General features: G+C 43.8%; 4 protein-coding genes and 1 long non-coding RNA gene across 7 annotated transcripts in view; 4 read left to right on the top strand and 1 right to left on the bottom strand.

The window, feature by feature from the left end:
- LOC105909272 (protein zer-1 homolog) overlaps positions 1 to 6,258 on the top strand; it is a 14,326-nt gene extending 8,068 nt beyond the window's left edge. For all 3 annotated transcript variants that reach the window (XM_031578265.2, XM_031578267.2, XM_031578266.2), the window contains exons 10-17: positions 1 to 169; positions 1,132 to 1,173; positions 1,273 to 1,392; positions 3,499 to 3,614; positions 3,753 to 3,941; positions 4,232 to 4,329; positions 4,593 to 4,695; positions 5,079 to 6,258. The exon at positions 1 to 169 is cut by the window's left edge and continues 47 nt beyond it. In XM_031578265.2, the coding sequence (XP_031434125.1) occupies positions 1 to 169; positions 1,132 to 1,173; positions 1,273 to 1,392; positions 3,499 to 3,614; positions 3,753 to 3,941; positions 4,232 to 4,329; positions 4,593 to 4,695; positions 5,079 to 5,136 (895 nt within the window). In that variant the 3' untranslated portion in view covers positions 5,137 to 6,258. The remainder of the gene's footprint in view (positions 170 to 1,131; positions 1,174 to 1,272; positions 1,393 to 3,498; positions 3,615 to 3,752; positions 3,942 to 4,231; positions 4,330 to 4,592; positions 4,696 to 5,078) is intronic.
- Positions 6,259 to 8,418: 2,160 nt separating this feature from the next.
- On the top strand, positions 8,419 to 13,961 carry LOC116222982 (prostaglandin E synthase 2-like). The gene is made up of 7 exons (XM_031578446.2): positions 8,419 to 8,718; positions 11,237 to 11,431; positions 11,540 to 11,595; positions 12,292 to 12,444; positions 12,697 to 12,897; positions 13,175 to 13,292; positions 13,544 to 13,961. Exons 1-7 carry the CDS (start codon positions 8,419 to 8,421, stop codon positions 13,670 to 13,672), a joined length of 1,152 nt encoding a protein of 383 aa, XP_031434306.1. The 3' UTR covers positions 13,673 to 13,961.
- Positions 13,962 to 15,242: 1,281 nt separating this feature from the next.
- LOC105909294 (outer dense fiber protein 2) lies at positions 15,243 to 22,594 on the top strand. The gene is given in 18 exon segments (XM_031578272.1): positions 15,243 to 15,373; positions 16,256 to 16,372; positions 16,486 to 16,596; positions 17,050 to 17,223; positions 17,541 to 17,728; positions 18,270 to 18,361; positions 18,364 to 18,411; positions 18,738 to 18,781; positions 18,783 to 18,873; positions 18,985 to 19,052; positions 19,142 to 19,218; positions 19,385 to 19,440; positions 19,443 to 19,513; positions 19,793 to 19,978; positions 20,658 to 20,763; positions 20,962 to 21,101; positions 21,419 to 21,529; positions 22,344 to 22,594. Coding segments are annotated over 18 exon segments (1,737 nt in total). The 5' UTR covers positions 15,243 to 15,370; the 3' UTR covers positions 22,398 to 22,594.
- A 570-nt stretch (positions 22,595 to 23,164) lies between these two features.
- On the top strand, positions 23,165 to 25,494 carry LOC116222946 (outer dense fiber protein 2-like). Its single transcript, XM_031578271.2, has 4 exons — positions 23,165 to 23,264; positions 23,610 to 23,772; positions 24,651 to 24,776; positions 24,994 to 25,494. The coding sequence occupies exons 1-4, from the start codon at positions 23,209 to 23,211 to the stop codon at positions 25,162 to 25,164; spliced, it is 516 nt and encodes a 171-aa protein (XP_031434131.1). The 5' UTR covers positions 23,165 to 23,208; the 3' UTR covers positions 25,165 to 25,494.
- A 1,123-nt stretch (positions 25,495 to 26,617) lies between these two features.
- Positions 26,618 to 27,390, bottom strand: LOC116222753. Its single transcript, XR_004164773.2, has 3 exons — positions 27,221 to 27,390; positions 26,950 to 27,106; positions 26,618 to 26,833 (listed from the first exon to the last, which is right to left on the bottom strand). It is a non-coding gene; the product is annotated as an uncharacterized LOC116222753 (long non-coding RNA).
- Between the last annotated feature and the right edge of the window lie 228 nt (positions 27,391 to 27,618).

The raw sequence follows: 27,618 nt of genomic DNA, 5'->3' as shown, positions 1-27,618 counted from the left end.
GGAGCTGGAGTTCCAGTACCACCGGGTCAACATGCTGCTGCTGAAGATCCTGGAACCGGCCCGGCAGGACGAGTCCATCCAGCGCATCGCCGTGCACCTCTGCAATGCCCTCGTCTGCCAGGTGGACAACGACCACAAGGAGGCCGTGGGCAAGATGGGCTTCGTCAAAGTAGGTGCCATGGGGGGGTGGGCGGGCGGGCGGGCGGGCAGGAGGATAACTTGGGTCCTCTCACTCTTTCTAGCATGAGTGTGCACCAGACACTGCTGGCTGATTTCAGATGCTGGTTGTATCTGAGGAACTTTGATGGTTTGGTGTAGGGCTGAACGATTAATTGCATTTGCGATTTAATCGCGATATGATAGAACGCGATTTTCTAACCGCAACGTCCGCGATTAAGATGGTACATTTTGCACACAGTGTTTAAAAAGTGCATGCCTAGTGTTTATACTTAAAATAACTTTTTTTAAATTACTTAAATGCACAGTGGCAAAGCCACCAATTTGTTGTTCTTGTTTCTGTAATGAGCAGTTAAATAAAAATGTAAAATGTGGGAAAGAATATTTTACACTAAATGTATCTAATATTGTGTTGGTCATATTTAAATCATTCATTACGTTTTGTTGGGGAAAAAAGAGGATAAAAAAAAATCGCATATCGAATCGCAATCGCAATATTTTGGTAAAAAATCGCAATTAGAGTATTTTCCCAAATCGTTCAGCCCTAGTTTGGTGCTACTGCTTCCATAGTGATCACATGGAGTTAAATGGAACATTTAATGTCATTGAGTAGGCTGGTTAGTGTTACCCTTCTAACGTGTGGTTGCATTGGAGATTACATATCTCCTTTGTACGTCGCTTTGGATAAAAGCGTCTGCTAAATGACTAAATGGAAATGTATGTAAATGTAACATTACCGCTACAACATTAAGTTTCTCTCCTCTGAAACATGTTCACTGACATCTGGCAAATGTAGAGCATCCCAACTTCACTCCCAGCATTTCCAAGTTCACTCAGGAAATACAGATCATTCTTTGACTTGTTCTGATTGTTAAATGTGGTAATACGTCCGTATAGGTTAAATGCTTTTGTTTTGTTTTCTCCTCACTTTTTTTTTAATTTCAATTCCTTTAGACAATGCTGAATTTGATCCAGAAAAAACTGCAAGATAGAATGGTGAGTATTGCATCACTATGGGAGTGGGAATTCTAGTCAACCTGCGTGCTGTGACTGTGGCCTTGCCTAAACCCTGTTGTGCTTGACCTTTGACCTCAGTGTGACCAGGTCATGGAGTTCTCCTGGAGCGCCCTGTGGAATATCACCGACGAGACGCCCGATAACTGCCAGATGTTCCTCAACTGCAGAGGAATGACTCTGTTCTTGGAGTGCCTGGAGGTCAGCAGTTTATTCTGCATTTCACCACGCCACACACTCACAGCACACTGCATTACACCACGCCACACACACACACACACACACACACACACAGCACACTGCATTACACCACGCCACACACTCACAGCACACTGCATTACACCACGCCACACACACACAGCACACTGCATTACACCACGCCACACTCACAGCACACTGACACTGCATTACACCACGCCACACACACACACACAGCACACTGCATTACACCACGCCACACACACAGCACACTGCATTACACCACGCCACACACACAGCACACTGACACTGCATTACACCACGCCACACACACACAGCACACTGCATTACACCACGCCACACACACAGCACACTGCATTACACCACGCCACACTCACAGCACACTGCATTACACCACGCCACACACACACACAGCACACTGCATTACACCACGCCACACACACACTGACACTGCATTACACTACGCCACACACACAGCACACTGCATTACACCACGCCACGCCACACACACAGCACACTGCATTACACCACGCCACACACACACACACACACACACACTCACAGCACACTGCATTGCACCACGCCACACACTCACAGCACACTGACACTGCATTACACCACGCCACACACACACAGCACACTGCATTACACCACGCCACACACACACAGCACACTGCATTACACCACGCCACACTCACAGCACACTGACACTGCATTACACCACGCCACACACACAGCACACAGCATTACACCACGCCACACACACAGCACACTGCATTACACCACGCCACACTCACAGCACACTGCATTACACCACGCCACACACACACACAGCACACTGCATTACACCACGCCACACACACACTGACACTGCATTACACTACGCCACACACACTGACACTGCATTACACTACGCCACACACACAGCACACTGCATTACACCACGCCACGCCACACACACAGCACACTGCATTACACCACGCCACACACACACACACACACACACACTCACAGCACACTGCATTACACCACGCCACACACTCACAGCACACTGACACTGCATTACACCACGCCACACACACACAGCACACTGCATTACACCACGCCACACACACACAGCACACTGCATTACACCACGCCACACTCACAGCACACTGACACTGCATTACACCACGCCACACACACAGCACACAGCATTACACCACGCCACGCCACACACACACACACACACAGCACACTGCATTACACCACGCCACACACACAGCACACTGCATTACACCACGCCACACACACACAGCACACTGCATTACACCACGCCACACACACACACACAGCACACTGCATTACACCACACCACGCCACACTCACAGCACACTGGTAGCAAACTGGTAGAGCAAGCTCTTAACACCAAGATCAGGGGTGGGTTGGACACCCTGGAAGCACATATGCTGAGGAGACTGTAACTGTAACCGAATGTGAACGAGTCTGCTAAATGTGTTGACAACACCAGACAGTAAAAAGACAACATGACACTAGTCCAGAACACCATGGTCCACTGCGGCCTGCTACTCCACGTGTGTCTCCTTGCCAAGACTTAGCTCATATTAGATCTTAGACCTCAACACTGTGTTGGATTCACCGTTTACTCATTGTATCACCTCTGCTGCTCCGTTTCTTGTGGAGAACAGGGCTGCGGTGAGGCAAAGCAAATCTCATAGAAATCTGACCTGGGAAATTCCTAATACATTGCTGCATTACGTAGGTCTGTGTTGTACCCTGTGCTGTCTGGCCGCCTCACTCCTGGTTCAGATTTGATCATCACTTGTGGTTCATGCTCTGTGTTTGACCCTGAAGGCCTGGGAGTAACTCAGTGGGCTACTCATCAGGGCTATGCCACTCCACCTCCATGCCGTCAGATGATCTGATGTGATTTAGACTTTTAATAGGATCTGGAATAATAGGATCCCTCTTAATAAGGCTTTGTGTTGTTTACTCAGCATGTGCTTCCTAACACCTCCCCATCCCTGTCAGTTTGTGAAGACGGGACCGGGGCTGATGTAATCCTTTTTCTGTCTCGTCTCCCTGCAGGAGTTTCCAGACAAGCAGGAGCTGCACAGAAACATGTTGGGGCTTCTGGGGAACGTGGCGGAGGTCAGAGCCCTGAGGCCACAGCTGCTCACGTCAGAGTTTGTCAAAGTCTTCACGTAAGGACCCCCCCCCCCCCTCCAGACTCCCCCCTCCATGCTCTCCGAATGGAAACGTTTGTGTGTGTGTCTCTTCTCTTTTCTTTTCTTTTCTTTTCAGCTCAACTTTGTACAAATCTTTTTTTTTTTTCTCCTCAGTGAGCTTCTGGACAGTAAGGCGGATGGCATCGAGGTGTCCTACAACGCGTGCGGGGTGCTGTCCCACATCATGTTCGACGGGCCGGACGCCTGGCCCATGGAGGAGCCCGGGAGAGACCAGGTCATGCAGAAGATGTGGGACGCCATCCAGAGCTGGGACGTCAGCTCGCGGCGCAACATCAACTACAGGTGAAGAGAGGAGCGGTGCCTCATCAGGGCCACGCATGAAAGAGTTTGAATCCATCAGGGGTCAAAGGTCATCAGGGCCCCCCGTATGAAAGAGTGTTAATTCATCAGGGGTCAAAGGTAGTGCGCTTTGGTTTGCAGATCTACCTGGCAGATTACCGAGGGCAAATACCATTTGCCTCACAGTGACTTTGCGATATGAAGTGATATTGGCGTATGAATGCTTGTTGGCACTGCGTACCTACCTGCGTTGACCTTTGACCTTGCACGTTGTTGCATGTGTGCTTCTCCAGGTCTTTTGAGCCCATCCTGCGTCTCCTGCCCCAAAGCATCGGTCCTGTTAGCCAGCATTGGGCCACCTGGGCGCTCTTCAACCTGGTGTCTGTCTACCGTGAGTGGCTCCACCTGATTGGTCTATTTGATGGAGGGGAATGCAAATCTTATTTTCAAACACGTACTCTCTCTATAAGAACCATAATGTGTAACCAGCACACGAAAAAAATAAAATAATAATAATAATTAAAAAAAAAAGATCTATACTTTCACTTACCTGGGCCATTGATGTTCACTGTTCAATCATATTAACTGAGAAATTATGTGATTTTGTGTGTTTCTTTTTTAACACTGATGTCTGTCTTTCTCCTCATGAAATAGCAAATAAATACTGTCCATTATTGGTCAAAGAGGGTGGGATTCCCCTCCTGGAGAAGGTCCTAGAGATGGACAGCTCACACGTGGACACGAAGAACATGGCAAGGTAGAGGCTTCCATCTCTCATATGATTGGTGCTTTTCCTTTGTCCCAAAAAAAACACCTCTTGAGCATATAGTATGAAATGTATTTAGTACAGTGGAAACGTATTGGCATTTTGTTCTGTAATGCCCTGAGGTCTGTCTGTGCCTGATGGATGTGTTTAGATACTCTATGTATAGATCTAGATAGGTACTCTATGTATAGATAGATACTCTATACTCTCTCTAGATGTTCTATTTAGATACCTCGTACTTATATTGAGGACTAACGCCATGCCTCTGGAAGACTCCTCGATGCCTCATCCCCACAACATTTGAAGTCTCAGTGCAGAGTGGCACAGTCGTGATGTGATTGTGCACAGATGTAACTCCTCTGTCTAACCTTTAGGAAAGTGATGGAGCAGTGTGCGACCTTTAAAGAGGACCCCATGGACACGAGCAAGTAAACCGCTGGAGCTGAGCTGGACGGGGCCGAGCGGCTGAAGAGAGCACAGATCACACACCATCACGGAATCTTGTCCACCTCCTATCGCGCCAGAGCATCGATTCACTGTAGAGCAAAGCAAACTTAAAATGTTGCCTCGTGGTCAACAACTTTATTTTTTTTCTGGGACCTGACACTGGTCGATCAACACTAGGGAGTCAAGACCTGGTACTACACGGAGATGTGTATTGATTTGTTTGGAGTTTGTTTTCTCTCTGTTGTTGTTGTTGTTGTGGTTGCACATGGTAAGCAGTATTTTTACCATTCATATTAGCTGCGTGTGTTTTCAGTTAATTTGTTTGATTTGCCTTTTCTTTGTTTAAGTATGTATGGGGTGTGTGTGTGTGTGTGTGTGTGTGTGTGTGTGTGTGTGTGTGTGGAGGCAAACACTTATGTGTGCAAATGCCACAATGTATGACTCTCTCTTAGGAACAATACATTGGGTGATTCTCATTTTTCTGAAATTATAAAAGAAAGAAAGACAGAAAAGGCATTGGCAAAGAATAGGCTATGTTGGCCTTGGGGGCTGTCTTGGTCTCACTGAGGGCCTTACCATATAAGCTTAACGTGTGCACAGCACACATCGTACAAGCGCACTCCGTCACCTGAGCATAACCCTGTGCGACTATTACCGCCAGTCCACCTGGAAGACAGGACATGAGAAGTAGCTGACCGGCGACCTCGGGATGCTAGTTATATACGTACACATAGAGGTCGGACCTGGATGGGAACTTGTGTCATAAATGCTGTTGATGATGCTCCCCAGGCATGGGTCAGAATATGGTCAGAATAAGGATGACATTATTTCTCATTTCATTGTACATATTTGGAGGTAAAGCTTTCTCATGTTTTTTTGTTTGTTTGTTTTGTATGTATGTTTTTATGACATAATTATAAACATTTATGTGATGCTTTCCCCCTCCAATGTGGTCTATCTTTCCTTTGGAGGAATACATTTGGTCACCAAGTACAGGACTGGGCAGAGAAGACAAAATAGGGATTCTGCTACTATGACAGCACAAAGACAAGTTTAATGACCCCAAGCTGTTTTTTTTTTTAATTATTATTATTATTTATTGTTTTTCTGTTCTTTAAAAAAAGTGCAGCATTTTAAGTGTTCAGTATCCATGTCAAAAATCATTCACATGCCTGTTTTGGAAATTGGACATTATGTTTGTATTGGGCTAATCTCATTTTTATTATTAGTTAACATTCTCAATGATCCACTTTCATTAACTATAGATGACCTAAAATGTGTTGAATATGATGAATACCCTGTCCTTCTTTCATTCACTGCTGTGGTTTTTAAAGTATATATATATAATAGATATATATATCTTTGGCAAGGAGACTTCTCCAGATCTTCTGTCTCACCTGACAAGACTGTTTTTTCATGTCGAACTACCATGAATGACCGTATGAAAGTTTTCATTTGATAAGTGTAGGCAAGTTGCAATATATATATATATATATATATTTACTTCATAATAAACAATGAATCTTATGATTATTCTGTAACATTTTAGTCTAATTTGGCCTCTGTGATTGTTCTTCACTTTGAAAGTTTGCAATAAACCTGTGAGACACTTGACCGTCCAAGCATTATGCCATCGCACACCAGGTGAGCATACGGCAAGGACCAGTTAGACTGTTGGTTTTATTACTACCATCTCGGATCATGTCCATAAGTCTTATTAATTATTATATTAATTTTGCATAAGGCAATGGACTGTAGGGAGAGAAAAACTTGCAGAGAAAGGAAAGAATGTGTGATATGTGTGTGGCTTTATTGATTTCCCTCAGCTGTGTGGACATTCGGTGTGACAGAATGCTAACATGCACATCAGTCAAAGTCCTTTCGTGATGTCCTACAGTGTCCTTTTGCTCAATTGTTTAAAGAAATATTCCTCATATTTACAAATGTATATCTTTGTTTAAAAGCATTTTCCAAAAAAACACATTGGTCACTAGTGGCAAAAATGAATTGTTTTTCACTTCAAGCATATTGTTGATTTAGGGAGTTGAAATCAAGACGGAATCTTTTTTTCAGACACCATTCAAAACATCACTCCCATTTCTTCCCTTCATGTAGGGGTATTGCAAACTGTAATTGGTTGCACCTCACTCTGTTTTATTTAATATAGGGTGACAAATGATCACATTGTACCAAAGGGCAGATCAATGTATGTTATGTTTAATTAAGATCTTCTGAACTTTTGGCCAGTAATTGATCAATCCAACCTTATGACTTTGTATGGAGAAGTAGATGTTTATATAGTATATTAACAGGACAACTTGTGATATGTGTAAGACAGAGCAGAAGCTGTCTGACTGCGACGGGGTGCCCTCTTTGGGGACCCATGAAGATGACATAGGCTAACAGTTTCAGTTTTTTTCTCACTCATATAGGACTTGGAGGATAAAGTTAAAATAAAGTTCTGGAATGAATTTTGGACGCCTTTGCCTTTCACTTGATTTAATAACAATTTCTGCACCATAATTGCACAATCATTACACTACTGTAAATTCTACAATTCATGTAGACATTGTATCTTTAACACTCAGACACTTTGAAATGGACATCAACCTGCAGATGAATTAACTACTATTTAAATGAACATCAACCCTAGATGAATTAACTACTATTTAAATGAACATCAACCTGCAGATGAATGAACTACTATTTAAATGAACATCAACCTGCAGATGAATTAACTTCTATTTAAATGTAATATCTTGCCATCCTTCGCTGAGGGACCCTTCCACAAAAAGGGGCTAATACATTTCCTATTTTTCTTTTTTTTCAATCTTGTGAAAAGTATATACCCTACTCTTGTTCTTGGCCTTTCTCCTTCTTGCTGGACCTGATCATAAAATAATCTGGGTCATGGCTGTACATAGGATAGCCTACCTTATAGTTTTCACTAGTCGTCAATTTATGGTAAGCCACAGCTGTTGCAGTGTCAAATTTTCCAAAGTCATTTAAGAAATAATTTTTATTATTATTGTGTTGTTCTTAGAGGATTAGCTTTCTGTGAGTTTAACTAGCCTCGAGTGGCCGCCACAGTACATTTCGAAGATTTTTCCCTAGAAAAGGCCGTTTTGAAGGTTCTTGCCGCTTATGAAATTCTCTGTTATGACACCACCCGACACGACACGTGGCTACTTGGCTGAGCCAATCGACTCTTGCTTCTGGACATCGTCGGCAATGGCATCATGGGAGCGAGGTTTATGTAAATGAAAAATGGCAGCTTACCGAGCTAAAATACCGAGTAAAGCCCAAGCCACTTTACAATACTTTCGTGCTCTACGAAGCCAATCTGGCTCGGCTGCCACTGAGACGCATAATGCGCCGCTAAGAAGATATTTCAGGGCTTACGGAACTGGTGCTTTGCAGAGAGTGAAAGTATGTCCCCGGCAGGACACCCGGCTCGACACCCGGCTCTATGGAAGATGTGCTTTCTTGCTGGGAGGAGGAATCGGCTTGTACAGTGCACTCAAATTATCTCTACAACAGCATTTTGCAGAGGAACAATTATCCCACGTAAGCAGTAGTTTTACTACCGTTATGTTATCTGTATTCATGTTATATTAAGCTCTTTCCGCACTCTTCGTCTGTGGAGAAGAAAATCGGTGAGTGAGGTAGTATGAGAAAAGACGGTTACTTAACGCAGTGGTTACCAAACTTTTCATGGCAGGCCTTTGACAATGATAAAATAAATTGCGGTCACCTTCGTGTGCTGTTGAGAACATCTCTGGAGTGAGAATGCCATATACGGGTTTACGTTTAAGGATTTTGGCCGCACTATAATGCACTCGTACCAACTCATGATAATATAGATGCAGTGTTGTGGTTTTAAGGAAACGAAATACATTATACTGTGACGCGCTAAATGAGAACACACCGCAGCGAGTGAGAGCTCAGTTGAAAGGCAGCTCCTATGCTCCATACACTGCTCGATCTGAGTACTGCTCTATTGGCTTCATAACACACAGACTTGGGGCAACAGGGGGCACTATGCTTCACATTAGCACACACACTGACGGCGAACAGTGGGGCATCCAATTTTTGTTGGAGGGTCCGGGGGCCATTACCCTGAGAAAAAGAAAAAAAGAATTTAACTCTAAGATTTTGATTTTATGATGAGCATCAGTGTGCTTAACTCCAGAGGTACTCACATGTTTTCATCTTGGTTTTGATCTTCTGTTGGCTATAGCTCAAGGTCAGGCAGCAGAACTAGGATGGTTCTGCCTAGGATATAATGATGTCTAGGACCAATATGATTATGACATCCAAAAATGCGACTGATAACCCCGTGTTTTAGGCAGGGGTCTCAAGATAGGTGTAGCAAACGTTGGCCACGCCGCAGGCTTGCCTGGCAGGCACACCTGGAAAGCTTCCCCTTCTTTTTTCAGAATGTTACACATCATTCTCATGCTCTCAGTAGCCGGGCCAAAGAGCTCTTGGGTGTCTAGGAGGGCATGAAGATAAGCAATCTTTTCCCTGTCAGGCTGGATACATAGACGGTGATCTCCCCAGTAGTGTCTCACTCCCTTGAGGCACTTGGGCCAATCGGGGAGCAGATGTTTAGTAGGTAGCAGATGAGAGGGGAGCCTCTTGCCATCATATCAATCTCCTTCGGCCACTGGAGCCCCTGGGCCATTTTACAAACGTTGATGAAGGCCATTGTGTGTGTGGCTCAGGTCACTGCCCTGTCAGCTAGAAGGACGGGAAGGACGAGAAGCTATCTCCATAGGGGTCACTGCCCTGTCAGCTAGAAGGACGAGAAGCTATCTCCATAGGGGTCACTGCCCTGTCAGCTAGAAGGACGAGAAGCTATCTCCATAGGGGTCACTGCCCTGTCAGCTAGAAGGACGGGACGCTATCTCCATAGGGGTCACTGCCCTGTCAGCTAGAAGGACGGGACGCTATCTCCATAGGGAGACAGGCGCTCTGATCGTCCTTCTCGTGTTCGTTGCAGACGAGGTGGTTGATCATATCCTCATCCTCCTCTTCCTCGTCGTCAACCAGGGGGCTGTCCCTTCATTGGATAGCAGGTGCTGATCAAACAGCAATGGCGGATCGGGCGATTCCACCTCCATTATATCAGAGGCGGAGATGTTGCTCAGAGGGTCAGTGTTAGTCAGTTTGTTGTTGCCAAACCAAGGGTTAATGATGACCATGACTGCTGTCCAAGAATTCTGGGCATGAATTAGTTTGTAGAGGCATGTGAGGCCCCATGTGTGTCAGAATATTACAGCACAGATGTGTTATGTGTTGCAGACAGCCTGCTTAGACTTGGACCTGCTTCTGGTCTCACTGACCCCATGAAGAAGACAAAAGCAAGTGGGAATAGGGAGAAAAGCCATTAGCTTTTGGTGAGGATAGTGCTGTGGTCTTTAGATCAAAGAGTAGGAGCAGGTGGCTACGCCCCCCTCATAGCCTGACCTATTGTCACCGTCCAGCGATAGAGACTTTGATCATGTTTCCATAGATCCCATAGAAAGACTGTCTGCACCTGACAAACTGGCCATGTCTGCAAGCGAGGAGGTCTTAAAATAGCTCCTGTATGTATGTATGTGTGTGTGTGTGTGTGTGTGTGTGTGTGTGTGTGTGTGTATATATATATATATAATGGTCTTCGCTCACCATGATCAATTGGGCAGGGTTGCCGTAGCCAGTCATTCACATGCCGCCATCACAGAAGGGTTCTCCAAGGCCTCACTGCTTCCTTTACATCTTTGGGCTGTATGGACTTTGAATGGAAAAATATGTTCACATACTACATTGAACTAAAAAAAAAAACATAAAGGAAAACATACAATCTTTTCACAATATGGAAAATACATTTTACAGTGAGTTTTACTAAAGATGTATGTGGTTGTACTTTTAAAGGACTGTTCAGAGGACAGATTTTCTGAAATGAATATTACAGCTATGACAAACATTTTAGGAACAGGAGCATTCTCTCATTTTTCCATGTTTGAGATGTTTGCAGCTTGATACAAGTCCTGAGTGGAGAGCTTGTCACCTTTGACCTTTGACCCTGATTTACATTCAGGTGCTGGGCACGACATCAAGGGTAACGCTCTACCAATACAAGACGTGTCCCCAGTGCAGCAAGCTCCGGGCATTTCTGGACTATTATGGTCTGGAGTATGACATTGTGGAGGTCAACCCAGTTTTGCATACAGAGATAAAGTGGGCTGCCTCCAGTAAAGTCCCCATTCTTGTGATCGAGGGTGAAGAGGCTTTGGTAAGAGATTTTTCCTTGAGATCAACATATGGAAAGCGTAGTTTCTAGTCCACATAAGAATACTTGATTTAAAAAAAACGTAATAAAACTCTTCTCTCCTTTTGATAGCAACTGAATGATGCCTCTGTGATCATGAGTGCATTGAAGACATGCATGATTGATAAGTAAGTCAATTTAATAAATGATAGCCATTTGAAGTTTCACACCCTAAACTCCTTCTCTCTCTATTGACTTAAGCTCAACTGGACATAGGAGGAAAGGTTAAGTTATTGTCCTCTATAGAAGGTTTTGTTGGGCCACCAACACATGTTGTTGCACACATTGTTGAATAGATCTCTGCAATTAGACCAGGCTGTCACTAATGGCACAATTCATACTAACATTTATGAATTTTGTTACAGAGTAATATTTCCTTTGGTCAAGGAAATAACATGCATAAGTGGTTGAAGTCAGATATATTTGTGACTGACCTTCTATGATTTGGTGATTTTCTATGTTTTGGTTTTGAAAAAATGAATACTGTTATTGAGGCTTGCGTAAAATGCATAAATATAGAAAGTATTAATACTTACATACACTCCCTACTAGCAACCAGAATGTTTCTGGTTTCGGCAGTGCCATGAAAAAAGTATGGCCACCGGCCCAGTGTCATAGGCAATTGTGTGGACCTCTACAATGCCCCCCCCCCTTTCCCTACCCCTGAGAGAGAATGCCATTCTTCTAAACCATTGTTTTACGCAAGTATGGTGATCAGATCCAACTCTGGTGTATTGTTTTACCAACAAAAGGGGGAAATCCGCTGTGTTGTTTCTCTGCTCCATTCGACTCTGATCCTTATCACTCTTACTCTGGCTTTGCAGGAGTAAAACCATTCATGAGGTCATAAACTACTATCCTGTCTTGAAATCTAAAAACATCTTTGGGATCGAAAGCACAGAATATACCAACAGGCACTGGGTTATGCTAAATGAGATAGCCCTTGAGCTTCACTACCCAAACAAAAACGCAAGACGGTAAGTGCAGACACCCGTGTATAGCAGATATATCTCTCTGACACATTTATGTGTTGCTATTGGTCACTTGAAACATAACAGAGCAATCCTAGTTGAGTGCTGCTTTATGCTTCCTACCGGTAGGAAATACATTTAGCTCTTCCATCATGGCCTTTACAATGTGCTAGGAATAGGACCATTGATTTGTATTGAATTGAACTGAAGTAATTACATTTTCAAATCAAATCCCCCTCTTGTTTTTATGCGTTTTAGGGATGAGGTGAAATGGCGCCACTGGGCAGATGACTGGCTTTTGTGCATACTTGCCCCGAATGTGTATCGCAGTCCTGCGGAGGCCTTGGAGGCCTATGAGCACATTGTGCTTGAAGGCAATTATGGCCTTGTGGAAGGCGTCGTCATCAAATATGTGGGCGCATTTACCATGTTCTTCTTGTCCAAGCTGCTACAAATCTGGTTTGTGTTTCACAATTACCTCGGGAATCTTCAGCTGTCATTTTACCGTGGTTTTATCTGAGATGCTCCTCATATCAGTACTTATGTTGTAGAGGAAAAATACCCCATGGCATGATCTTGAGACCTAGAGTTGCCTTTTAGTTGCATGTGTTATCATCTTTTGTATTTTGACATACATAAAGTTCTAGTTTGTTAAGTATAGTATAGCAACAATCATCACTGACTAGTGCATTTTTAGTGGTCAAAGCTCTGATAAATGAGTTTTTTTGTTCAACAGGTACAGAATGGAGACAGATGTGAGGCAAGATCTGTATAAGGCCGCTGACGAATGGATGACCGCTGTTGGCAAGAAGAGAAAGTTCTTGGGAGGTGACAAGCCAAATCTAGCCGATATAGTAAGAGACTAAGCTATTGTTCTTGAAGAAACCAGAAATTAGTTACAGGCTTTTTTTCTTCCTTCGCTAGCTGACTTTGGGCTAATCCTGTATTCTGTGTCTACATCCTCTGAGTACTGTGTGTAAACATCTCATGTCCTTTTGTATGGTCCTGAACAGTGATTTTATTTACAACTTTCCATTCGAGAAAATCATGGGTCGCTCTCATTGGTCTCTATTTGTCTCTCTTTGTTCCCCACTGCTCTCAAAAGTCAGTGTATGGAGTCCTGCGTACAGTTGAGGGCCAACAGGCATTTGATGATGTCATGAAACATACCCGGATGAGGAAATGGTATCAGGCCATGGAGAAGGTAATTCAGGAGCGTGGGGGTCAGGACTGATGCCTCCATCACTGTGGACTCCGTCTGGGTCGACTCGTCTCACACCGTACTTGAAAACCAACTGTTAATTATGAGATGCAACAGACACATAGTTTTATATGTGAATGGGCAAACTTAATCTTTTATACATCGGTGTATATCAGAGCAAGTGATGTTGCTTTCAGCATTAAGGTGATTCGTTCTTGATGTTATTTATGAACTGAACTGAAGATCTGTCACTGATATGTATACGAATATGTATAATGATGGGAATGTGACATGACAGTAAAACCTCAAATTAATGTTTTTATCACTGACTCTGGTTCATGCCTATAATTGGTACATTTACATTAGATGTAATTAAGGTATGCTGTGTATTAATTGGTGCATGTGTGCTGTGTTGGTAGTATGAGTGACTTATGGAGAATGAATGGCAATTCACAATACTTAATATCAAAGATAGTGCTAGAGAGTTCTCTTCATTAAAGATCTAATGGTGCCTATGTTCATCAATCAATCAATTTATTTATTTGATCAAGAGGGACAGTGTACATTCATGAACATTAAAATGTAAATGCACCCAATTATAGCCAAAAGGCTAGTTTCCATTGGCAGTCCCACTGCCAGAGTGAAAAAAGGCTATACAACCTAAAAAAAGGCATTAACGTATATATTAAACATAATATGTATCAAAATATTGACAATATATATCGAAAAATAAAGTAAAATCCCAATTTACAAGCGCCACTTAGTCCTTAACCATGGGTAGAAGGGAAAGAACAAAGTGTTAAACAAAAATAATTCTACTGCTTACCCACTAATGATTTTGGTTATTTATCAACCATGTTTTGAGAATTATTTTTTGATATCTGAGAAGCTCATGGCCAAATGCATCTGGACAAGCATCAAGTGGAGCAGTATTTTTTTTTCATTTTGATTGATACCCCCAGAAACAAATTATTTATGAAGTTATTAATTGTTGCTATTATGCCAAATCCTTGATTACGTCCAAGTAAATATAATTACAAGCTCGATTAGCCTAAAGCCAGTCAGACACTGTTCGACCTTTCTCAATCGCGAATGAAGTGTTTAACAATACACGATTCAACTGGACTTTCTGCATGGGCAAAAACTCAGGGAGTTTGGGAACCTGGGAACTTCACACACCTACTGCCTACTGAATCAGGTCTAAATCGTACAGTGTCTGTTCGGCTTAAAACTGTAGCTGAGACTGGTTGATGGTCAGAAAGGATCCACACCAGTTACACGCGAAGGTTATTGGCAAACGAAGAGTAGAGGCTAATTACTGCACAGTACAGCAACAGCTTATTTGAGTAGGCAGTTCCGTAGGACTTTACCGTTATCAGTAAAGGTATGTGCTGCAAACAAAATTATTCTTAAGTGTGTAGCCAAAACAAAACGGCGTCCCTCACCACAGAATGTATCACTTGGTGTCCTTGCCAATACGCAACAAGGGTCTGTGGTTTCCAAGGTCCCCGTTGCTACAGACAACATAAAATGGAACGCCAACCAAGGTCAGTGAATTCCTCCAATCACAAGCTCTGGAAGTCATTAAAGGTTTTGAATCAGCCAATCACATGCAGCAGGCGTTGTGCCTGCCGGAAAAGAGGCTTTGCAAGACTTTCTGACCCAGGAGGACATGTCAAAGATAAAATCTTCAATTATTTATATCGATGTTTTGGATGTCTGGTTATTCTCATGGTAAGGAGAAGCGATGTATGATGTTTGATCTGACGATATAAAGTTAGTGTTTTTGTGTCTGTCTGCACTATGCAGGTGATGGCTAATAAGTGAGCTAACTAAGCCACTAAGTTTGCCAACAAAGAGAATGACTGACACCGATTATGTCTTACTTTATAAAACGTTTCACCAGTCAAAACCTTTACGATCGTTAAGCTGGTCTAACAATATCAGCATATACGCTGTTTTTTCTAAAGAGGCGTGTATCCATATGCATTTGTTGCGAGTTAGCGCGTTACATAGCTAACGTTAGCTAATAATAGTTTCTGGCAACCAAGCTGTGGAGATCATCTGGGGATGCTGTGGCTTTAGAAAGGATTCATACAGTTCGTCTATAATTATGTGTGGTACATTTAGCATACATAGCATTAAAGCACTATGGAACTAACGCTATTGTCAGTATATGTGACAATGCGCTTCCTTCTTAGGTTACCAAAGTTCTTAGATCTTAGGTTCACAGCTGGGAAAATGTAACGTGATATACGAGCCATGCGTCCTCTCAACTATAAACAAAATTTGACATTAGCTCTCATAAGACAAGCCTTCGTACAGATGAACTGTCATTTCAATACGTCCATCCATTGACATGTCGCTAATATCTTATTACATATTGATAAATCAGCCAAACTGCTAAAACAGTGGTGACCTAGTTAGAGCATATTTTCTGTACACAATACTTGATATTTAATTATTTTATATTTATAATTCAATATTTAAATTATTATATATAAAATGACTATAAGTCATATATAAGTTGACCTTTTTTCTGTAGTGAGGTTGACGTGTAGTAGAATCGTTATTGTTACTTGCTGCTTGCTTTAAGGCAACTCTTGGTCCTTACAGAGAAAAGCAATGAGAACAAATCCCTCTTCGCCTCCGCTGCATGTGCATGTGTCAGACAGCACACCTGTGCACGTGCATGTGAAGAAGGCCCAGAAGACCAGTTCACCCAAGACGCAGGTACATTACTATCTCATCTTTAACGATGCTGCAGTCATCCTATTTCACATGTTCAGCAGACGACACTATCCTTGTGACTGAATGAATACGTTCGCATTTGGTTTGCACTGTAGAAGAAAGCAATGGATTCTGATGGTTTGCGTCCCACGGCCAAGGTGAAGACAAGGATGCCATGGATACCTCCTGGAAAGACCTCCGCTCGGGTACCTTCCTTCAAGTGGGAGGTGAGATCAAATACAGAAGGTTGCCCAACAAAGCATGTTCCAGATCTTAATCGCGTGTAGTCTGAGTGGGTGTTCACAGCTCCAATGGCTGTAACTCAGCCATAAGCAGGTCCTCCAGAAATGTAGTTACTTACATGTTATGGTCAGCGGGGTTTAGTATGTGTCCCTCATTCTTCACAAACATGATTTGCTACAACAATAAGGGACTTAGGTAGTTAAGCAACAGAGTTAGAGGAGAGGATGCATAAGGAATGTACTGTATGTATAAATGGACTAGCATGTATGAGTACACGGTTACCCCTTTTAACCACTGATCTGAGAACAGCAAGATACTGGTGAAAATGCAGCTCGAAAAAGTCTCAAGAATAACACAGTTACTTTGATTTAACCACCAAGAACTCCCCTTCCTATACCTTAATTTCTTCACCTTTTCCGCTTTTTCTTTCTGGTCAGGGGCCTACACACCACCTGGAGATCACCCCTCTCCCTGACCCTGAGCCTTCCCCTGCAGGGCTGCGTCTGGAGGACCTGTCCACAGACGAGGAGGAGGCTGTGCACGGGCGTATCAGCCAGTACGAGAAGAAGATTGACAGCCTGATGACGGAGGTTAGCTCACTCAAGAGTGAGGTGGGTACCCTTCTGGATGTACCACGGCATTCTGGAATAAGCAGCACACTGGGGATATTTATCAAAGTTGACGTGTTGAATATCAGCAATGGACAAAACTAGAACACATACATTCTAATTCTAATTCTATAGAATAATCACGGCCCTCAACAATGGAGATTGATCTTTGGCCTCTCCATAAGAGCATAAAGAAGTGTATGCTCTGTTAAACATATAGATTTATACAATAGAGGTAGACATTTCAATGATGGCAAATATGTGTCTTTGACGGAGTGAATTGGATTGAAATGTGTGTGTGTGTGTGTGTGTGTACCCAGGTTGAGTTACGCAGAAAGGAGCAGCTCTTTGATCGTCAGTCTGAGAGACTTACTGCTTCCCACCGGGTCATCGCTGAACAGGAAGAGGAACTGGCCGAGGTCTCCAAAGAGCTGGAGGTCACAGAGCGAGAGAATTCCCGCCTCCGGGAGTCCATGGAGAAGATGCTTGAGGAGTCGGACTTCACCAGGTGGGCATCAGAACATATCCTAAACGGGATTCAATAACTGCTGCCAGGCCAACCACTCTGCACACCAGTGATCATGAACACTGTATCTGTAAATAGAAAAGCCTTTATTAACGAAATTTGGATTTATTTCCATACTGGAATTCTAATTCTCCATACTAATACTCCATCTGTATTTCAGCTAAGGGTAAATACATACATTTAAGTGCAAATAAAAAGCTAATCACTCTGCAAACCAGTGATCATGAACACACACACAGATATGTTTTCTGTTTTGCTAGTCAGACATGAGCATGTATAGACTGGAGCCAGCTGAAGATCCCAAACTGTAACACTGCCTTTCAAATCTATTAACTTCCACTAGATTCTTTTCAACTTTTCTATCTGTATTTCAGATAAGGGTAGACACATACATTTAAGTGCAAATACAAGTCTAGAGGGGGAAAAGTGGTGGTGCGTTTACCTGATAATAAGAAAGAAAATGCATAAATACCAGTGAAGTGACTGGCCTTGAACTGAATGGCAGATGTGTTGAGTCTTGCAGGCTGGAGAAGGAGAGCCTCCTGCAGGAGAAAGACCTGCTCCTCAGCAAGCTGCTAGAGGCCGAGCTGGACGGCACAGCGGCCGCCAAGCAGGTGTCGCCCTCAGGGAGACGGTCAGCCGCATATCCCACAGCACCAGCGCATGTGGGGTCTGTAGCACACGTTCACTCTTGCGTATCAAACCAGAGGTCTAAACGCTTAGGCAGTCAAAAACAGCAGTCCTGTCATGATTTCAATCAATATTATTTGAGTGCCGTCACATATTCCATGTTCTGATTTGAGCTGGGCTAGTTAAAGGAATGATCAGTGATGTCTCAAGTAATTACAGACAACCTGGTACTTTCCTCCCTTGAATTTATATCTCTAAAATCAATGATATCTTTGAAAAGCAACTATAATGTATCTAAGCTGTTAAGGTTGTCAATTGTGTAGATATAAGTAATTGTAATGTTCTGGTTTCTCTACAGGAGAAAGGCTGTCCGGCTCTGATTCCTCAATCCTGAGTAAGCAGAAGGGGCTTGCTCCTTCAGAAGCTGGAGACGTTTGAAGGCACCAACCGGACCCTTCGCCACTCCCTGAGGGAGCAGCACGGGCGTGAGGTAACCTTTCTACCAGCAGGGGGCAGGCTATCTCAAATACTAAATAGCAGATTTTGAGGATCTCCATGGTAATAATGGCGATGGATTTGTGCATGTCTTTATGTAAACAGATGGACTCCCCTACGTCTGTTGGAACAGAAAGATTCTTTACTGAAGAAGCTAACAGACATAGAGGCAGAGAACTCAGTAAGTCTTGTCATGTGTAAATGCTCCTTTATAGAATTGGGTCTCCCTGAGAAGATTGTTTTAATGCATATTTCCTGTCACTCCTTTAGCTATTTCGAATTAAACTTCAGGACAAAGAGAAAGAACTTGACCAACATCTCATCACTCCTAAGAAACGAGAAGGTAAATAACTCGGCTTAACTCAATCGAAGTTTGTAGTGTCCTTAAAAGCCTTCTGGCTCACACTGTAAACCATGGTGGTTGAAACTTGATGGAGATGGATAGATTTTGACAGGATTGATGGGATGTAAATTAGGAACCTTTCACACAACCACTGATGTTTTTAACAGGACGAATTCCAAGACCACCAGTGAGTTGTCTAAAGTTCTGGAGTCTACGCGGGGGCATCTGCGGGTCAGCTACGGAGTAAGGAGGCTGACAACACCGGCTCCAGTGTTCAGATCAAAGGTACAGAACCCAATGTGGATATGCTATTGTCCTGGTTTTAATAGTCAGGGGGGTAAAATGTTTGAAGTGAAACATTACTGTATGATTGCTAAAGCAGAAGGTGCGGTCACTTTATAAATCAGGGTTTAGGCTATAGAGTCTCTGCTCTAGCTGACAGACCAATGCCTCACTTTTGAGATTGGTGGTCTCTGAGACAAGATTGATGGATGCCTTAATGGATTAATGGATGGATGGATAGATAATAGCCAATAACCTCTCTGTGTCTTCTGTAAAATATGTCTGGTGACGGACAGAACCTGGAGCGGGCAGCCAATCAGCAGCGGGGGGAGATGGACAACCTGCAGACGCAGCTGCGGGAGCTGAGGGAGCGGGCCGACGGCGACAAGGAGGCCCTGAAGAGGGCCACACGCGCGCAGAAGCACCGGGCGGAGCGCAGCGAGGACGCCGCCGGACAGCTGAGTGCCCAGCTAATGGAGATAGTGAGTCAGCAGAGCAGGGGAGGAGAACGGGGAGGAGGAGGAGGAGGAGGAAGAGGAGGAGGAGGTTGCCAGAGAGTACTCGCTTCTGCTGACGGGTTGACCGCAGGCTGCAGCATAGGCTGAAGAATGTGTCGAGCTCAGGCAGAATGAGAGTGTTGGCGTTGGAGAAACAGGCCTATGAATGGATTGGAATAATTAAGGAATTTTTATAAAGTGTTTTATGACATTATTGTACCTATGAGTGACCTATCCTAAAGCTTACGATCAGAGTGTTCTGTGACAGTACTGGACCGCCTAGGTGACCTATCCTATAGATTAGGATCATAGTGTTATGTGATGCTCAGTAGATATAAGATATAAGACATAGACATATTTTAGCCCACAGATGAACGTAGCAGAATATTAGGTGTCCTATAGTGTCACTTATACCATAATGCCTCTAAATATAATTTTTGCTCATCTTGGACTGACCAAAATGAACAGCCTGATATTCCTGCTCTGTATCGTGTATGGTGTACATGGAGTTTGAGCCCTGTTCTCCAAATCCGTCTTGTATTATCATTGTGAAGACAAAGAGAGCATTTCTTAATTGGTAAAAGATTGTGTGAGCAGTCCTTTGTTGACTGGATGATTGAAAATCAGATTGAGAGTCGTCTTGTGTGATGTGCTCTCCCTTCAGGAGGCTCAGCTGGCCGATGCCGTGTCTGCCGCCGAGAGCTGGAGCAGCCGCCCACGGCAAGGAGGTGAAGGACAGAGCCAGATGGAGATGGAGATCTCCGTCTGAACAGGTGAGGACCATCACATGCCCAAACAGATCATTTTTCACAAACAGTGCACCTCTTTTCTCCTTTAAATCTCTGTTGATTTCGTTTTTTTCTTTCTTCATAATTCATAATGTTGGCATCAGTAGATGTCGCTTGCGGTGCTTACTTCGGATTGCTCCTTTAACATGGCCTTCATTACTGACCTTCGTTACTTTTCCTATAGCCGAATAACAGATCTAACAGAGCAGCTTCAACGTGTCGAGGACAAGTCACGGGCGGAGAGGGAAGGGCTCCTGGACCGACTCCATGGGCTCACGACAGAGAGCACCGCTGCCAGGCTGGAGAACCAGAGCCTGAAGGTGAACGTTCCCCTGTGATCTCCCCTATCGTTGCTATTATCACTTAATAAGTGTTTTAATACATAATCCAGTACATAATACTTTAATAATGAACCTGCTGAAACTGTCCTGGTCCATTTCTTTACTTCAATCTGTTCATTTCAAACAATAAGCAGAGAGATTGTAACATCATCTGACATTTGTTAAATGTTACCGTCATCAAACCCAGTCAGTCTGTGGATGTGCTCTCTCTCTCTCCCAGGCCACTCTAAGTCTGTGGATGTGCTCTCTCTTCCAGGCCACTCTAAGTCTGTGGATGTGCTCTCTCTCTCTTCCAGGCCACTCTAAATGCACTGGAGGAGAAGCTCTCTCTGTCCCAGTCGGAGGTGCAGCAGGTGAAGAGCTCCGTGAAGCAGTATGAGAGCCTGGTGGACAGCTACAAAGCACAGGTGCCACGCTTCCCTTCCACCCCACACATTCACCACACCAGACGACCCCTTCCTTACCTCTGTCCCAACGTGAATTAGTCCGTTTCATGAGGTGATTGAACCACATTCACCACACCACGCATTCACCACACAGACGACCCCTTCCTTCCCTCTGTACTCACGTGAATTAGGCCATTCCACGAGGTGATTGAAACCACATTCACCATACCACGCATTCACCACACAGACGACCCCTTCCTTCCCTCTGTCCTCATGTGAATTAGACCGTTTCACGAGGTGATTGAAGGCAGTCAGGTCCAACCTGTGGCTTGGTTGAGATTCATGCCAAGGTGAGAACAGTGAAGGTTAGCAGGAAAGACTGACAATGACCATTAACAGCTATTTAGAGGGATGATGCTTGAGTGTACAGCCATAATCTTCCTCAGAGCTTACCTGGAGTTGGAGCTTCAAGCTTGGAAGATGCAGAAACTACACTGGACTGATCTCAGTAAAAGTTTACCCTGCACAGCCACTTTATTTGTGCATATTTACACAACTGTGGCTCAGTTGACTAAATGTGATGTTAACATGCTATTGTCAATGTGTGTTTCATTTCAGTTCTCTGTGATATCTTCCCAAGTATGCCAGTAAAGCCATGAGTGAAATCAACTGTAGTCATAATTCCCCTACAATTATGGATGTAACACATGCTTTTATCAAGACTGACTTGCAAAACAGGGAGTGTAAGCATCTCTCTTCACTGGGAAGCCTACATAGGGCCAATGTAATGTAAATGTAACTAAACTAAAATGTCCGCCTGTCTTTCCCCTCATAGCTCCAAAAGACCGGGCCGACGCGGACGACTACAGCCTGCCCTGGAGAGGGCTGAGCGGAGCCAGGGCGGTGCGCGAAGCTGGACCATGAGATCCAGCAGGTGAAGAAGGGCCTGCAGGAGCGCCTGGCCGAGCTGGAGCCGCTGCCGAGGCCCTGAGGCGCTCCGAGCTGCAGCTGCACGAGGCGCAGGAGCGCGAGAGGGCCCAGGACAGGAAGACCAGCGAGCTCACCAATGCCCTCACGGAGCTGCGCATGAAGGTAGGGGTGTGTGTGTGTGTGTGTGTGTCTGTGTCTGTGTGTGTGTGTGTGTGTGTGTGTGTGTGTGTGTGTCTGTGTCTGTGTCTGTGTGTTTCTGTGTGTGTGTGTGCGTATGTGTCTGTGTGTGTGTGTGTGTGTGTGTGTGTGTGTGTGTGTGTGTGTGTGTGTGTGTGTGTCAGTTAATGTGGGATGACTCTTAAGAGTATATGTAGAAATCTAAGGAGGGAACCAAGTGATAATGTCACATAGGTTTGCTGAAAATGTTTTGTCCAAATATGTTGAAATCTTAGTATTAACTGACTGCCATAATCAGTGTAGATTCGCTTTTTTTAACAAACGTCAGTGGTTCCTTCTGTCCTTGATGAGAGTGGATCTTGTGTCCGCTTATTTGATGAATGCCTGGCTATATTCCAGGATGGTACACTCAGAAAGAAATCATTTGATGTCTCATCTGCTCCCAGCTATTCTTCCAACAGCCGTGCGACTTTACACTGGCTGTTCAGACAGCAAATTGAATCGGAGCACAAAATGGCCGCCGTTCTCAGAATGGGTGTGTGTTGCAGCTGGAGCAGCAGGCAGGCAGCTGGAGATGGTGCGGCACAAGAAACATGGTGCTTCTGGAGGAGAACAAGCAGCTGCAGCACAGGGTGGAGGCCCTGGACCGGTCAGTCGCCGCTACACCGCCGACGTATCCCAAAGCACACAGACTTTATGCACGAGCCAGAATCATATTATGCTGACCTCATAGGGGGAAACCAGATGTTTGAGCCTGTTCTCAGGGTGTGGGCTTCATTCTCCACATGTTTCAATAGCTTGCGTCATCAGTTTATGTATGTCATTCGTTTTAATACATAACACCTGCCTGCCTCTACCACAGAAATGAGATATATTTTTGAGAGATTGTACTCAAAGGGTTATAAATTATATAATATATTATGATTATGATTAGAGTCAGAGAGGCATTTGCATTGAGTCACTTACATCAAACTTCTCTTCTCTTTGTCAACAGCAAACTAGAAGAGTCCCAAGCCCAGAACTGCGATCTGATGCAGGTGATATCCAAGCGGGAGGAGACCATCCACACCAATCAGGTCCGTTTGGAGGACAAGTCCCGGGAATGCACCGTCCTGACCCGCCAATTAGAGGAGGCCCTGGAGGAAGCTCGGAGACAGGTATGTGTGCACGTCATGTTTGGGATGACACGATGCTCTCGAGCGCTAGCGTTCCCCTGGATGGTGTGAGTCTGTCTTGAACTTTTGCACATTGTCTGTTGTCTTTGTTTCTCAAGATTAAATGTATATATGTAATATAATATTAATGAACCTAATTTAATTCTTACTGTCGTTATCACTCTTATTTTATTATTATAATTTTAACGTCAGTAAGAGAAGAGCCTGCCAGATGGCAGGAGGTTAAAAAGACTGTGGCTGGGATGTTTGGGTCGGAAAGAATCCTCTTGGCCCTTCTCCTGCAGCGCTGGCTGTAAAGGTCCTGTATGGATGGTAGTTCGGTCCCTGTAATGCGCTGCGCTGATCTGACCACCCTCTGCAGAGTTTTCCAATCATGGGCAGTGCTGCTCCCATACCATGTCATGCTGCCAGTCAGGATGCTCTCTATTGTGCAGCGGTAGAAGTTGGTCAGTATTTCACAGTCCATACCGACCCTCTGCAGCCGGCGCAGGAGGAAGAGCCGCTGTCTAGTGGTCTTTGTGACCACACCTATATGGTGTGACCAGCTCAGATCCTCGCTGATGTTAATGCCAAGGAATCTGAAGCAGCTGACTCTCTCCACGGCTGTGCCCCCGATGTAAATGGGTGTGTGCCTCTCTCCCTGCAGCCTCCTGTAGTACACTATCACCTCCTTTGTTTTGCTGACGTTGAGCAGCAGGCTGTTGTCCAGGCACCATGATGTTAAGGTTGCCACCTCTGCTCCGTAGGCAGACTCATCGCCATTCGTGATGCAGCCGATTAAGGTGGTGTCATCAGCAAACTTGATCTTGCAGGGTATGCTCCAACTAATGCTGCTGTTGTTTCATATGAATTGTGCATAGGTAACTCACACCAGAGAGCGAGCTGCATCTAAAGAGAAATCAACCCAGTCCAAGGTTCTGGACCTGGAGGCCCAGCTGAGCAGAACCAACAGTGAGCTGGGCCAGCTACGGAGGACCAAAGAGGAGGTGGGAGGCAGATCACACGTCACAAAACTGCTGTGTCATGTCACGTCGCATTACTCTCTGTGTAGCCACAGCATTCGATAGCAAGCTACACAACAGCATTTGACTGTAATAAATTGCGTAATATATCAGGTTATTTGCCTTTGCCTTATTTTATCTCAGTGTGAAGACCATTTTGGATGTATTTATTCAGTGTACCTCTGTTTGCTGTGCCTTGCAGACTGACAGGCGATACCAGAGCAGGCTCCAAGATGTGAAGGATCGTCTGGAGCAGTCAGACAGCACTAATCGCAGCCTGCAAAATTATGTTCAATTCCTAAAAGCCTCTTACGCCAGTGTGTTCGGTGACTCAGCACTTACCAGCTCTTTCCGCCCTCCCTCTCCTCTATGAGAGAGACCGTCAGGGAAGGGTTTCTCTTCTCAGACACAAAACGTGCAGTTTACCAAAATGCCGACATGAATGCAAACAGACACATACATCCCCAGGGTATTTCCTGGGTACAATTGCCTGTAGGAAGTTTTGGGGTTACGGTTTCTTGTGTCACCTTAAACTTCTTACTAGAGGTCCTAACTCAAAGGTTAATATGATAACCGTTTTTCACAGATAGCGTGTCTTCTTGAAGGAAGAGTGGGTTGATTCTTGGGTTGTGGCTGTGTCATGGTAGTCTGTATTCCTCACTGGCTTCATGAATGGATATAACGGTGGCAATTTACAATGAAAGAGAAAATGAAGGCACTCTATGAAATCCATACTTGAAATTTTTAAGTGAAATTACATTCCAGGTTTGATCTCTGGCCATGATTTATCCCTGCAGTAGCAAAAAGGTTTTGGACCCACTGAATCCAGTGTGTTGTACTTATACAGTTAAACGTACTACTGGTATATAGGGAATTACATTTCCTTATTGTGAACTACATCAGTTTAAACCATGCAAACATGTCCAGTTTTACACATGTACTGTAATTTTTATGTGTTACTCATATAATCTGTTTTAGTTGCCTACCAATTGTATTGTGCCCATACTTCAATTATTACAATTATCTATTACACAGTACTACAGTCTATACATTTAACAGTATTCCACAGCCTCAGTTGTAACCGTGTGATTATAGCATTACCTTTGTCCTTATGTTCTTCAATTCTTTAGTGCCTCTGCTGAAGAATTTCTCCATGGGTGCTACCTGTTTTTATATATATATGTGTGTGTGTGTGACATATGCAAACTTAACACGTCAGTTAAACGTTTCATGTTTAAGTATGCCTGCACCTTTATTGTCACTAGTTTGTTCCTATTTGTCTGATTACCCATGATGTAAATTGTGAATAATGTATCTCCAGATGATATAACTGTCAAAATAATGCAATAGCAAATTGTATTTTTAAACGATTATGATAAATGTTTTATAAGAGTGTATAGATTTTTATTGAAGTGTAATAAATGTGAAAAGGCATTTTACGTATTTTTGTTGAATATTTTACATTTTAAAGTGTATTTTGAAGATATTTGCGAATAATCCTGTTGCACTGACTTCACATTTAAAAAAACATTTACTGGTAGAATGGTAGGTAAATTTAATACAATATCTCACACTTGTTTTGACAAGGATTGCATAAACATCGAAGAGCTTGTGGTATTTGAAATATACCCCTGAACGAGAAATGCAACAATAGGGAAAACACCAGTCCGATTACCATAAGATCAAGCAAACAATGAAGTGAACATGGTTGAATGAAGTAAACAGGGTTAGAGTGAATGAAGTAAACATGGTTAGAGTGAATTAAGTAAACAGGGTTAGAGTGAATGAAGTGAACAACATGGTTGTCCCTCACGCCGATTTGGGTGTGATGCCGTAGGTCTTTCGGCAGTGTAAAATATGTGCTTTGTAGATGAGAGCCTTCCTTTGGTAACGCTTAGCCTTCTGTTCCTCTTCCTTCAGTCTCCTTCTGCACTCTTTCAACTCTCTTTGCGTCTTTTCCAACTCATCTTCCAGTCTTTTGTAGGATTTTGTAGCAATGCCTAAACTTTCCATTGGTCTTGATCTCTGGGTCCTGGGTTTTCCTGGGGAGTAATCAAAGCAAATTGTTTACAAGGTGCTTATTAAAGCTAATGCTGTGCTAATGCTAAGTATATTTTTATTTTTTGTGGTTGCACTTTTAACTCACAATATACGTTACCTCTGAATGTTCTTCAGCTGCTAAACCAGTTGGGACGGCCTGTAATGCAACCCTCTCGAAACACACTTGGTTGGAATGAATGGCCTTCTCCTCTGGAATGTGTGTGTACTCTTCTTCAGTCCACTCTCTCAGACTTTCAGATTTTTTGTGAGAAAATCTGTAGAAAAACAACATTGTTTTTAGTGTCCTATTTAGTTCAGCATATCAACCATGGCTTATGTGGCCATGATGCAACTGATCTTTGCTTTATGAATGGATCTAAACTACTTACTTGTGGCTGGTCATTCCATCATGCTCAGCGTCTTGGTCCTCGCTTGACACACTGCTGTAGCCTCTTCCTGGCATGTTTCCCTCTGGAGTTTATCTTATCAATGTCCCAGGTAAGAGGGTCTCTATATACCATGCGCCCTCTCAGGTGTGCAGGTAGCCCATTGGCTGGCCTTAATGGTCGAGCTGAGAGGGCTATTCAGTGGAACATTGACACATCATTGGGGGAGCATGTGAGAACATTACCATCATCAATGGTCCTTAAATGGGTATCAGTGTTCCAAGACACAAACAACTTTCAGCCTCATGCAGGACTAAGTGTTTTAAGTATATTTTTTGGTTAAACTAGTGTAGATTACAGAAAAAACATTTAAACACAGGCTCAAAGCAGGTGAAAGGGAG

The sequence above is a fragment of the Clupea harengus genome, chromosome 12, assembly GCF_900700415.2.
Source record: "Clupea harengus chromosome 12, Ch_v2.0.2, whole genome shotgun sequence".
Lineage (NCBI taxonomy): Eukaryota > Metazoa > Chordata > Actinopteri > Clupeiformes > Clupeidae > Clupea > Clupea harengus.
Note: the sequence above shows the minus strand (reverse complement) of the source record. Positions and strands in the feature narration are given on the sequence as shown.

Bases quoted from the DNA above. Each gene is read 5' to 3' on its own strand.
- LOC116222946 (XM_031578271.2), top strand. From the start codon at position 23,209: ATGGTGCTTCTGGAGGAGAACAAGCAGCTGCAGCACAGGGTGGAGGCC. The intron at 23,265-23,609 runs GTCAGTCGCCGC...CTTTGTCAACAG, and splicing joins AGGGTGGAGGCCCTGGACCG to CAAACTAGAAGAGTCCCAAG. The intron at 23,773-24,650 runs GTATGTGTGCAC...AATTGTGCATAG, and splicing joins TGGAGGAAGCTCGGAGACAG to GTAACTCACACCAGAGAGCG.
- LOC116222982 (XM_031578446.2), top strand. From the start codon at position 8,419: ATGGCAGCTTACCGAGCTAAAATACCGAGTAAAGCCCAAGCCACTTTA. The intron at 11,432-11,539 runs GTAAGAGATTTT...TCCTTTTGATAG, and splicing joins TCGAGGGTGAAGAGGCTTTG to CAACTGAATGATGCCTCTGT. The intron at 12,445-12,696 runs GTAAGTGCAGAC...TATGCGTTTTAG, and splicing joins CCAAACAAAAACGCAAGACG to GGATGAGGTGAAATGGCGCC.